We start from the raw sequence: 13,565 nt of genomic DNA, 5'->3' as shown, positions 1-13,565 counted from the left end.
TTTAGAAGTGATTTTCATAGAAGAAATCAATGGCATGAATAAGAACATGAAGGACACAGTAGAGAAGATGAATGGAGAGGACAAGTGAATTCCAAGCCTTTAGAAAAGACTCAGGGGAAAAGATTCTGTAAAGAAAAGAAAAACTGGCTAGCCATAATGCTATTAAGTACTGATATAGCATTTAATAATACATATGCTAACACTTCCCACAATTTTCAAGGATTGTGTTTACTGATATTAAATACCAGTTGAGAAGTACACATAGGGAGACTGTGGTATTGTGTTTCCCAAAATATTGTATACCTTAATAAACTTATCTGGGGTCAGAGAACAGAAAAGCCACTGGTTAGGCAGTGATAGCACACGCCTTTAATCCTAGCATTCCAGAGACAGAAATCCATGAGTTCAAGGACACAGACAGGCATGGTGACTCATCACGCCTTTAATCCCAGAAAGCGAGCCTTTAATCCCAGGGAGTGGTGGTAGAAAGCAGAAAGGTTTATAAGGCGTGAGGACCAAAAACTAGCAGCATTTGGCTGGTTAAGCATTGGCTGGTTAAGCATTTGGCTGGTTAAGCATTCAGGCTTCTAGCAGCAGTTCAGCTGAGAGCCATTGGGATGAGGACACAGACGCTTCCAGTCTGAGGAAACAAGACTAGCTGAGGATCTGGTGAGGTGAGATAGCTGTGGCTTGTTCTGATTCTCTGACCTTCCAGCCTTCACCCCAATAACTGGCCTCAGGTTTGATTTTATTAATAAGAACTCTTTAAGATTCACGCTACAGGAGACAGCAGAGTGGAAGCAAATACTAGCAGTCAATGGATTTTTTAATGAGAATTTCCCAGCCAGGCACGGTGCATGTCTTTAATCCCAGCACTGGGAAGGCAGAGGTAAGCAGATCTCTGTGAGTTCGAGGCCAGCCTGGTCTACAGAGTGAGTCCCAGGACAGCTAGGGCTGTTACACAGAGAAATCTTGTTTCAAAAATGAGAGAGAGAGAGAGAGAGAGAGAGAGAGAGAGAGAGAGAGAGAGAGAGAGAGAGAGAGAATTTCTCATACAGTAGGGTATTTTAACAAGGGAGGGCGGGGGCGGGGGGAACACAGGGTTACATTCTGGCTAAGAAAGGAATGAAAACGGATCAAAACAGTGGTGAAAATTTGTGCCTGCTGCAAGAGATCAAACACGAGAAGGTATGACAAGAAAGTTTAACAGATGTAAAAAGAAAAACTTTTACTGACCTAGTCAAGAACTATAGAAAATCTGCTTCATCATGTCTTATGGTAAGAGTCTATGTTTCCCTTTGGTAAATTCAGTACATCAGAACCAAGTAGAATTTTTTTTTTCCTGGTGAAGCAGAAACAGGTGTAGACTCCTCAGCTAGATCTACTTAAATGCTACAGTGACTCAGTTCAAAACTGTAAAAATTAGAGTACTGAGTTGTCACTTCTAAGCCAAACTCTGAGAAAGACTGTTTGAATTCTGAGAGAATGCTATGAAATAAGAGAGATTGAAATAATGTTCCCCACCGTATTGGATCAATAAGACACTTTAGAAAACCCACACTACATTAGAATAAGACTTTATTTTGAAGTGAGTTGATTGTAGCTATAATTAACTGATGTTATCAAGATAAAATAATCCTGAATCTAGACTAAGTAATATATACATCTAGTTTACTCATAAGAAAATGGGATGAAGAAGCAAAGAAAGGTACTACATATAAAGATGGAGGTAGATACCACTGGGAGACTATGAGCCGAGGAATGCCAATGATTGCTAGGAGAGGATGAAGGGAAGGGAGAGGCTATGACTCTAAAGATGATTGAATATACAGAGTCTTGTTAACTTTTTGATTTTTGACTTTTGTACTTAACTACCTATAAAAGGATAAATTTCTATCATGTGAAGTCACCCACATTTAGGTAACTTTTATAACAAACCTAGAAAGTGAAAACACTAATAACGATATTTTAAAGAGAGAATGTGAAGAGGGAATAAAGACAAAAATATCAGGTTAGCATTGAAGCATTGCAATAGAAATGTCTAGGTGTGTCCATTTTTCTGGAATAAAAATGTCCACATAATTTCCAGTGTTGGACTTAGCCAAAAACGAATTCTTCTTCTAAAAAGACCTAAATAGCCCATCCTAATATGTTAAAGCATCTGTAAATAAAAGTTACCTTCACAGACAGGAACTTTTCCAGTCCAGGTGTTATCAGATCTGCACACTCTATGTTCAGTTCCCCCTGCTAAGAAGAAGCCAGGCTGGCAGGTGTAGATGAGTGTGTACCCATGGGAGGGAAGGTCCATTCCCACTACATTTGCATGAGCAGGACTTTCTGGCTGTTTACAACTGTGGGCTATATCAAGATCAGAGACTAATATTAATATTTTAGAGATTCATCACTAAAATTTTGAGGCAAAAGTCAAAATACAAAATTATCCTTACTCTAACTTTATTGCTTAAGTTCATATTTCAAAAGTCATCCTAATGAACCAATAAAAATAAATCAAAGTGACTATACGCTATGATGTTTTTATATCCTGGTATTTTTGTAAGAAAATGTGTAACTGATACTGGTAGATGTTAACAGAAAAATGAAAGAAAGAAAGAGAGAGAGAGAGAGAAGGAGGGAGGAAGGGAGGGAGGGAGGGAGGAAAGGAGGGAGGGAGGAAGGAAGGAAGAGAAGGGGCAAACTGACTCTGGTTACTTATGCTTATAAATGAATATTATAGCACAATCCTGGAGAGTAAAAATGAATAGTAATACTTTTAAAATTTTATAAGACCTTAAAGTAAAAGTTTAAAAAATTTCACAAGCTTATATTTTCTATATAATTTCTGGAAATATTCATTTATGAGTTTACTATATTTATTTTAAATGAAAAATCATTACTTGAAGCTAAATGGATCTGTAAGTTCATTATACGGTTCAGATACTAATGCTATACTATGTTGAAATACATTTTAATATTTTAGCATATGGAATTCTCTGGCCATATTTTGGTCCATATGCTAGAAGTATTATTTCATTCATCTAATTTTCTTTTTGTTTCTGCATTTTCATTCCACATTAACTCAACCATACAACCTGCTTGGTGTCTGATAAAGACCGTTCCATTCTCAATCAGAAATATTACAAAGAATTTCATATACATATATGCACATGTATAGATATATACATAACATACAACATAATTCATATACAATATAATTTATGTAAAATCAATTTAAATACGTTCTCTGTGGACCAATTCATTTGAAAAAAGCAATATTCTTCCATTTGTTTCCTCATAGATATTTTAAAAGCTGTGAATAACAGTTACTATTTTATGTTACATGCTAAACATGGATACTTACTATAATTCAAATATTAACATTAAAGTTCAATTAGTTGAATTTTTATGTAGCAAACTCTCTGTTTTCACTGGCTTATTATGAAATACCTAATTACAATATCCCAAACTCTCCTTACGTACATATTCTAAGGAACTCTCTTATAAGGAATTTTGCCATAATTAGATATAAACCAACCAATGAAGTCATGATGTATGTTCTGCAAGGGCAGCTTCAAAGGCAATCCCTTGTTTACTGTATGGTCCTGACAAGGATCGAGAAAATCTACAGAGCATTTTTGCATTAAAAAAATGTCATAAGCACAGCACATTTCTGATGAGTGTTGATATTTTCATGTGCTTTGTTGTTGTTATTATTCTTTGCAAAAAAATTAGAATAAAAATGTGGTGGGAGACAAAGGAGATTATTGGGGGAAATGAAGAACAAGTATCTGATGAGCTCAAATTTATTTCAAATTGTGAATTCAAAAAGATCACTTACTGATTTTAAAATTGTTTAGGAGAATCTGAAAAGTTCTTTTCTTTCATGATTTTTTGGATTTTTCTTTTTAGCTTATATTCTCAGAAAAGCTCTTCACACATTATTAAAAATCATTATGATTAACTAGTGTATAACGTCCTGTATTTCAGAGTACTTCAATTTATAGTGCAGACCCATGAAATGAGAAAGTAACCATCATTTAAAACACCAGATGGCCAAACTCACACCACTATACAAGCTTTGCCAAAGGAACAAAATTGTACCTCTTGTCTTCTGGCTTCTTTGCAAACACTGCCTTCCAATGATCATGGGGTTTTGATACAGTCATAAAATTATTTAAATGAAATATCTTTTACACTAATCTAAATAAATTTTATACATCTCTTATATAAATATAAATTAGTTTCTATCACTGAAAGAAAAATGTATATGAATTCTGATCCATAATACTTGTCATGTAATTTGCACAATCCTTACGTATGCACTCAGGTTGAATTCCACTCCATGTGAGGTCAGGAAGGCAGGTACGTGTTGTAGATCCTTGAAGCAAGTGTCCCTTTTTGCAGTGGAACTGTATAACACTTCCTACCTAGAGTAAATGAAATAAAAGTCACAATGTGATTTCAAAACAGGCACTAAATAGAAAAATCTGTGAATAAGAAAAAATGTTTTCAGAAGAAATATGTATGACTGAATTGAAAAAAATACAATAAAGTTGTATTTAAAAGGAAATTGCTGGAAGAAATCAAGGTTAAAAATAATTAGATGGCCTGTCTATAGCATCACAAAATACTAGAGTATCCAATGTATGTATAAATGTCATGCATTTTTCTCATATGTTTAATTCATACTAAAAGCTATTGTAGGAATACAATATCTTGAGATGATGTGAAAAATGGTCATGATACAAATAACATAAAATAAAGACAAAGTAAGAGTCAAAAGAAGCCTGAATATGCCAGAATGCAAGGTAGAGTCAGAGCACATGCAACTGTTGCATGTTGTAGTTATCATTAAAAAAAAAATAGATTGGAAACACAGGAATTAGTGCAATGTTTATGGAGCTAAAATTTGGATAATTAAATTTGCAATATATTGTTTTTGAGCCATGAACATCAACAGGAGATTAGTACTTAATACAATTTCTGAGATCATGTTCAGTCTTGTCTAATCAGAATATCTCAATAAAACTTATGTAACAAACACTTCATGTGACTTTAATAAGGACTAAGGATTGAGAATAATCATAAATGTAGAAAAGAAGAAAACAGGCTGAAGATGCAGCTCAATTTATAGCGTGCTTGTTGAGCATGCTTGAAACACTCAGTTGGATTTTCAGCACAATCTCAAGCACCACAGAACAAAGGACTGTCTGTAATCTTAGAACTAAGAAGGTTGATGAGATTTGAAGACCTTAACCACATTAGGAGTTCAGGGCCAGCCTAAACAACATAAGAACATTTTTAAAAAACAAACAAAAATGATGAAGAACTTGTAGAAGCTAGCACATCATTTGTTTTGAAGGAGTGGAGAATACATTTAATTATTGCTGTGGATGGTTCAGAATGTAATGAGCAAAGTCAGGGAAAGCTTATACAACAGGAAGCAATAGAACAGACTGGAAAATCAGTTCCAAAGAGCATCAAAAGGCAAGGGGGTGAGTAATAAAGAATATCAACTGTAGTTACGAGGCTCCCATGATCATTTTAGATTTCAGTGAAACAAATGCTAGATTTGGGGGGGCAGTAAAACTAGGAAAAAAGTCCATTAACTCATAATGTATTACAAGGAAAAATTAACAGGATTTATCAAATGATTAGTAGTGGACAACAAGACGAGATGTATGTAGGATTGGCTTCTTTAGATTTACTAGAAAATAGCCCAAGAGAACTCAGTCAGTTGCTGGTGGCCATGCCAGAGAAGCAGCAGGTCGCAATTGACTTCAGAAGATCGGTTCACCAGAATCCAAGGCACTGATGGGTGAACCTCTGATCATAAGGCCCTGAGAGCTTTGGCTCCAGAATGTCTCTTGCTACTGCTGTGCCTTTACACATTTGTCGCTGCTCCCATTTCTCTCTGGTACCTGGCATAGTACCTGGGTGGGTGTGGGGTGATCCTCACTGCCTTGATGTAGTGTAATTATCACATGGAAATATCCCTTTCTACTGGGCATTTTTATCTGTGGATTGTTATGAATATGATGTCCTCAAGCTGTACTGTTTAACTGGAGCAATGATTTTTATAATAAATAATGTTAGTTTAAGTAGAACTTTGATGATTAAGGTATTTTAACAAATGTAGTAAGGAATTATGATACAAGTTAGTTTAGTGGGGAAATTAATATAGGTAAACGTAGGATAGAGTTTTGCTCCCACCCCTGATAAAGCAGAGGTTAGAAAATAAGAACAAGGAAGTGTCATGCAGCTAGAACTTATGATTTTGTCTTAGGGAGTCATATGGATTTGATCAATGATTAAGGAAAACAATTGTGTACCAGAAGGTAGGCTTGCTCAAGTTCTTTTAATCCTGATTTTGGGAGATGTTTTCACGAGGTTTGGTATGCAACATAGCTAAAACAGAGCTTTAAATAATGACTTAAGGTTAGGTTAAGATGTTTTTGCTAATGGCATTGAGGTAGAAAATCTTGGGAAACAATTTAAAGTTTAGGAAGGCACACTTTCAATAGTTGAGTGTGGAACTCATTGAAGTCAGGAAACAAAACAATGGCCATTGGCTATTGCAGGCTGATGTACCTTTCTTGCTAGGATCAGTTAATGATCAAAGGTGATGATTAATTCCTTGTACCCATTTCTGCCCTCAGGTTTCTGATATAAAAAACTATTGATGAATGGGCATGCACCCTGGGGATTTAAAGTAGAACTAACTATTTTTCATATATAAAAGTTTAGATTTGTGATTCTTTTGTTTGTTTGTTTGTTTTTGTTTTTGTTTTTCGAGACAGGGTTTCTCTGTGTAGCTTTGTGCCTTTCCTGGGACTCACTTGGTAGCCCAGGCTGGCCTCGAACTCACAGAGATCCGCCTGGCTCTGCCTCCCGAGTGCTGGGATTAAAGGCGTGCGCCACCACCGCCCGGCTAGATTTGTGATTCTTTTAAGATTTTTAATTATAAGATTACTTTTTGAGATAAATAATAAAGTGACTGATCCTTTCTTTGTAACTGAAAAGGCAGTCTGCCAGTAAAAGACCTGGCTGAGAAAAACACTTGGCTTGCTCACACACTCATTATATAACAGGTTGCTTGTACATGAAATTATATGGGCTCATGGGGATAATTTGTTTTTTATCTGTAATACATAAAATGTTTAATCATGTAAGAGATGATATGGAAAACATTGTTTTTTTAATTTGTATTCATTGTAACCATTCACTTAAAAATAGAATGTAACCATATTGTATTTTTTTTTTTTTGCTTGAAAGATTCTGCTAGGGTGTCTAAGCTGAAAGGGGAAAATAAAGAAGACAGAAGGAAGACAGCAGAAAAGATGCAGAAGGAAAGAGGTAGAGAGAAGACATCGGGAGGTAGTGAAGAAGGAAGTCATCAGGAAAGAGAAGGAAGGGAAACATCAGGGTAGAACAGAACAGAAAAAGAAGAGAGTAGAACAAGCAATAGAAAGAATAACAAAATGAAGAAGAAGCTTTTATCCCTCAGGAAAAAAGTTTGTGTTTTCTTGCTGACTCTGTATCTCATTCCCAGTCTCTCTGACCTACAGAAGGCTCAACCCTCTGTAGTTAGTAATTTAGAAATTATCACAGCTTTCTCCTGTTTTTACCATCAACATTAGTTCTGAAGTTCTTGGCTTAAGGAATACATAATCATAAATTATAAAAATGTTTTAATTGAAATATATGTATGTGTGTTTTATAATTTATATTATCATATTTACCATGTCAGGTACTAAAATACCATTCCATTTGTTTGCCCAAATTGATGTACCAATATATTAATTTCAATTACTAAGTGAACATCACCATCATGATTTGATAGGACATCTTGAGATTTAATAGCTACAGAGTCAAATTCAAAACATTCTAAAGCTATAATTACTTTATGAGACAAATACTGAATCAAATAATGTATCTTTCATAGACTATAATCTACCTAAAGAGTTGTACAACAGTTAATGAATAATGTGTCCTGGGCTCATAATCCATAATTAATCTAGATATTTTATCAATCATTTTGACAGCTCTTCTTTCCCAGTCTCATGGCCACTATTCACCATTAGTCTATTTTTGGTAGAAAGCAATCTCATTTGTAATATTCTGAGTAGGAAAAATTTATGCTAGACACTGTCATTTCTGGAAGTTTGTGTAAGCATCTGTATCAACAGATGGTATACACTGTATGTTAATAATAACATCTGTATCTCCAAATCTACTTTATAACACTACATATATAAAATAGTGTAATTCAAGAATGTAAATTTTTTTAAAATGGCTTTAATACCTCAGCAGTTCTTGATCTTGTCTATTATTTATTCCACAGTTTGCTTCCTGTAGTTATAATTTTACTTCCTCTCAATGAGATACTTGTCAAACCAGGATGAACAGAAAGATTGCATTTAACTCTGGGTTCCTGGGAGTTTTGTTCTGATTTTGTTATTTTGTTTTGGTTTTGTTTGTTTTGTGTTATTGTTGTCATTTGTTTTTGTTTTTCTGTGTTTTTCCAACGCTTGGGAATGAACCCAGGGCCTCATACATGTCAGACAAATGTTCTACCACTGAGCTATATTTCAGACTGCTTTTACTAAGCTAGACACTTTCTGCATGAGGTTGTGATATAAACAGAGACGACACACTCTTGGAAATATGCCCAATCTAGAAATATGGAAATTAAGACATAGACACAGAGTAGAAGGAAAAAAATTGTATCCTGTAGTTCAATGCCTAGATTTTAAACTTAGAGCAGCTCGTTTTCTCTTGGGAACTTGCATATTCTGATACACATGATTTACAGTACCTTAGTGTTGAAGGATTTTTTTTTTATTTTCAAGCAAGAGTTTTTTTCTCAACTCAACAATATAACTTTTACATAGGAAACAATGTTTATTTGTTGTCTTCCAAAAACATAGTCAAACTTATATAGCTTTGCTTAGTAGTTGTTCTCTATAGACTTAGTGAATATAATTAGTATACATATGCTTATATTCATGCTTGTTGACCATATGCTAGTAAGAAAACTTATGCCTTTAATATATTTAACATTCCAGTATATTTTTATTATAATAAAACTGATGTGATAATAATATAATTTGAAATTCACATTTATTTATGTAGAATATAATAAAATAGAATATATTTATTACCCCAAATAATATATTTTCAAGGTTATGCTAAATTTGTGATATTTTTCAATGATTATAAAAATAAAAATCAGAAATTCAAAGTTAATGATCCTGTTCGTTTTTTTGTATTGTTATTTTGAATTCATGTATTCTCTTTCTAATATCTCAGATGATATTTGAAAACAGACTTGTAAAAATCAGGTGGATTCATGAGCACTGACTAGTATCAGTGTTACATAAAGCTGGCAAAATGATTTGATAAGTCACGGTTTTGCTGTCAAGCCTGATGACTTGAGTTCAGTCCCCAGGACCCAGATGGTAGAAGCAGAGGACCAGCCCTTGCAACTGTCCTCTGCTTTGTACATTTGTGCCCTGGTAACTCACCCCCAACGATCTATTCAAATTTCATGTCTGTCCATGTGGTATATGCTTTAATCCTACCACTTAGGAGGCAGAGACCAACCAGGGCTACATAATAAAACTAAGAGCATATATACATATGCTCAACTAGAATGTTGTCATCAACTCCCGATGTGCTTAAAACAAGTTGAATACCATTTCAATTTCTTTGTCTTGGTGCTGAGAACTAATGCCTTGTAACTGTTTCCCCATTTATCTACAACTAGATCAATTTATAACAGCCTTTTCTAATGGTATGAGGCTAAAGTTCTCTAAAATACCTTTGTAACAAGGGCAGAAACATGCTTTTGCAGTTTGGTATTATCTGGAACATACTGGAGCTAACCAGAAGAATTGAAAACACTCTGAAATCAATGTCCTTACTGTGCCTGAAAAGTAGATAAGTGGAAACTATTTTTAGCAACAAAAATATGGCACTTTAGATGGGCCCTTCCTTTAGAAATGGACATTTTTCAGGTTCACACCGAATTTTCCTCAGAATAGGACAATTTAGAAAACCATGCAACAGACAGCAATTGGGTAATGTGTAAATTGTCTGTTTCTTTTTGGAATCAGCGTGTGTTTTGGTTTCCCTTCGACCTTTGTAACATAAAACTTTCTGAATCTCTGCATAAAATGTAAATTTGAAAAAGGGAGGAAAAAATAAACCGCACATGAGTGGGCGTGCTAAAGGATTCTCATAGGACAACCCAACTATGTATTTTAAAATCACAGGTTGGGTACAATTGTTTTTCAGAAATTTACCGCATTGATAGACACTGAATAAGCGTATGTTTACACAGTTGGGCCATGCTTCAGCTGTCTCTCCTTTAGCCTCTTGTCTCACTTGTCCACACAGCTCCCACAGATTTGTGTAGAATCCTTGCTCACTGACTAACTACTCACTTCATACATGCTGCTTTAGGATTTTCTGACGATTGTCGCAATCACTTTCCCATTTGTCTTAGTCTCAAGTTCAGTTTGTATGTTTTCTGTATTTTTATTTTCCTTAACCAACCCTCATTTCTTAAAGAATACCCTTGTTCACTTGTATGTGAATGCATATATCAGCATGACATTGTTTCCTATTTATGTCAATAAAAATGTAAGCTCAAGTTTGGACAACTTTCATACAGAACGGGTATATCTACTGAAAGTCCGTAGTGGAATCCAACATGGTAGTAATGTCTACAACCTTACACCTGGAAAGTTAAGACAACAAAAACATGAGTTTGAGACTGGTCTAGAATACACAGTAAAATCAAATCTCAAAAAAACAAAAAGAAAAAGAAATCAAACAAAAGACAGGAGAAAAGCATGGCCACTTAAGAATTCTCTCCAGCATTTTTTTTTCCTTTGATGATAGCCAATCTGAATAGGGTAAAAATACAACCGTAAAGCAGTTGTAATTTAAATTTCTCTGCTGGATAAGATTGCTGAAGACTTTTTCACATATTGATTGACCAATTGAATTTTTCACATTGAGAATCGTCTATTCATTAGCTCATTCTGGTGCAAAAAAAGAATGAACTTATGACATTTGAAGGAAATGGATAAAATCAAAGAACATTATACTAAACAAAGTCCAACTCTGACAAATAATACATAGTCTCTTTCATATGTGAAATAGTGGAATTAACCAGTGTGCCCGTATGTGATGAAACAGATAAGCTATATATGTTATGAAATCATAAGGCAGAATCTATTTGGATGAAGGAAGGAAAGGAACAAGAGGGAGGGATTGGGGATAAGGGGTATAGTAGGGCTTTTGAATAAGAATAAATTGCAATAACATATATGAAAATATCAAAATGTAATATATTTCATGCTATACTATACAGAAAACTAATAATAAAATAGAACATACTTGAAATCCAAATGTGTTGTTTTGAGATCCATGCCTTGGTACCCCAGGGTTTTCACAGGAGGTCCTAGTGGGCTCTAAAGTAAACAAGTAAAAAGATAACACTTCTTTATGAACTAAAAAATGAAACTTGTGCAAGTCCCAGTGAAACAAAATCTCATTGTGGAACTGGAAGTTAGGGACACAATCCCAACCTGAGCAATGTAACTATTAGCAATCATTAGCTGCTTAGAGATGGAGAAATAATTTTCTCTAGGAAGGTAACCCCTTGAACATCAGCCAGGCGCCACTAAGTTCACACTTCCAAGAAAATGTGGGCAGTACAAATTGGTCACAAGGGTCATACAAAAAGACATAAAGTTGTGTGGGGTGGAGGAGTGGTGGATCTTACTTAGAATAGCTGAGAAGGTGAATATGATCAAAATACACTGTGTTAGTTTGAATGACAATGCCTTCCAGAACCGCAAACATTTGAACACTTGGTCCCCAGGTAGGGGTGATGGTTGGGGAGATTTAGGAAATGCAGCATTGGTGTCTTGACATACCTAGCGAAGGTATGTCACTGGGGGTTTGCTTTGAGAATTTAAGTAGTCAACTCACTTCTGGTTCATTCTCTCTAACTCATGCTTGTGACTCAAGATCGGGACTACTGCTCTAAGACACCATGTGTTGCAGAATATTCCTTTACACTGTGTGAAGATGTGTCACTGTGACTGGTTTAATAAAGAGCTGAATGGCCATTAGCTAGGCAGGAAGAGGTTAGGCAGGACTTCTGGGGACAGAGAGGCTCAGAGAGGAAGAAAGTGGAGTCACCAGCCAGATGTGGAAGAAGCAGGATGGGCAGTACAGAGGAAAGGTAACCAAGTCATGTAAAAGAATGTAGATTTAAAAATATAGGTTCATTTAAGTTACAAGAACTAGTTAGGAATGAGCCTAAGCTGAGGCCAAGCTTTCATAATTAATAACGAGTCTCTGTGTCGATTTTTGTGAGCTGATAGCCCAAAGAAAAATCTGTTTACAACCATGCCTGCTGTTTGTTGTCCAACATTCTCCAGGCCCCAAGAAGTACCCTACCCCTCTTCAACTGTAAGTTCAAATAGGCTTTTTGTTCTATAAGTTGCCTTGGTCATTGTGTTTTCTCATACTAATAGGATAGCAATTAATATACAAGTACAAAGAACTAATAAAAATCTTTACAAAAAAAGTTATAACAGATACATTTCTCTAATGCAAATCAATTTTAAATAATCATGGATTTAGCAAATGTGCCCTTGGTAATAATAATGAATGTAATACTCTTAGCACCTCCCAAATGAGCAGAAGCTTGCTAATCTTAAAGCATAAAAAAGGAGAGAGAGAATGAGGCTGGATAGATGGTTCAGTGACAAAGAGCAAATATTGGCTAACAAAGAACCTGATTCAGTTCTTACCATAAATAAATCCAGCCTCTCACAACAGCCTGGAACTCCAGCTCCTGGAATATCTAACAACTGTGACCTCTGCTAGCTCTGCTCTCACACACACATACCCACACACAGACGCCCACACATATACAGAATTAAAAATACATCTTGAAAAGAAGAAATTCAAGTTGACTTCATTTATATGCATTATGTGGTTCTTGAACTTTTAAACTTTTCATCAGAACAAAGTACTTGATAGCAAAGCAACTCAGTAGATGAAAAGTTTAAAAAAGTACTGGCTATTCAAGAAATCCATGTACATGAATCATTTGCTTCAGATAGAAGGTAGGGTAATAGTCTCCTAAGAAGCGAAAGCCATTATTGGAAACAGGATTGATAACTTGGACTGTACGGACACTTGTAGGTCATTTACTTTGGGAAGGTTACAGCTGGTCATCTACATAAGTTGACTGTTTGCATGGAAGCTACTTGGTGAATTTCTTTAAGTGTGGCATATAGCGTTGGGATGGCAGATATATATGTACTGTCATTCAAAAACCTACGTTTTGGAGCAAGTTCCATTTTTTTATGAACATGATTTGTTGTTTAAAAACCTTTTTAAAATAATATTACTTTATAATGCTACTGTTCTCAAAGGCCCTCAAAGGGCAAAATTACTTTAGTGTTTTTTTCCAGAAGTTTAAAATGATAAAGATAAGGATAAACATATGCCACTTATATTCACTTTCAGTATTTTCT

The 13,565-nt window shown here is 35.1% G+C and overlaps 1 protein-coding gene across 3 annotated transcripts in view; it reads right to left on the bottom strand.

Moving 5' to 3' along the window:
• Csmd3 (CUB and Sushi multiple domains 3) overlaps nucleotides 1-13,565 on the bottom strand; it is a 1,140,535-nt gene that overhangs the window by 19,212 nt on the left and 1,107,758 nt on the right. For all 3 annotated transcript variants that reach the window (XM_059246844.1, XM_059246845.1, XM_059246847.1), the window contains 3 exons: nucleotides 11,407-11,480; nucleotides 4,313-4,424; nucleotides 2,179-2,358 (listed from right to left, as the gene is read on the bottom strand). In XM_059246844.1, the coding sequence (XP_059102827.1) occupies nucleotides 2,179-2,358; nucleotides 4,313-4,424; nucleotides 11,407-11,480 (366 nt within the window). The remainder of the gene's footprint in view (nucleotides 1-2,178; nucleotides 2,359-4,312; nucleotides 4,425-11,406; nucleotides 11,481-13,565) is intronic.

The sequence above is a fragment of the Peromyscus eremicus genome, chromosome 20 (genome assembly GCF_949786415.1).
Source record: "Peromyscus eremicus chromosome 20, PerEre_H2_v1, whole genome shotgun sequence".
NCBI lineage: Eukaryota > Metazoa > Chordata > Mammalia > Rodentia > Cricetidae > Peromyscus > Peromyscus eremicus.
The sequence above is the reverse complement of the archived record's forward strand: the minus strand, read 5'-3'. Positions and strand labels throughout refer to the sequence as shown.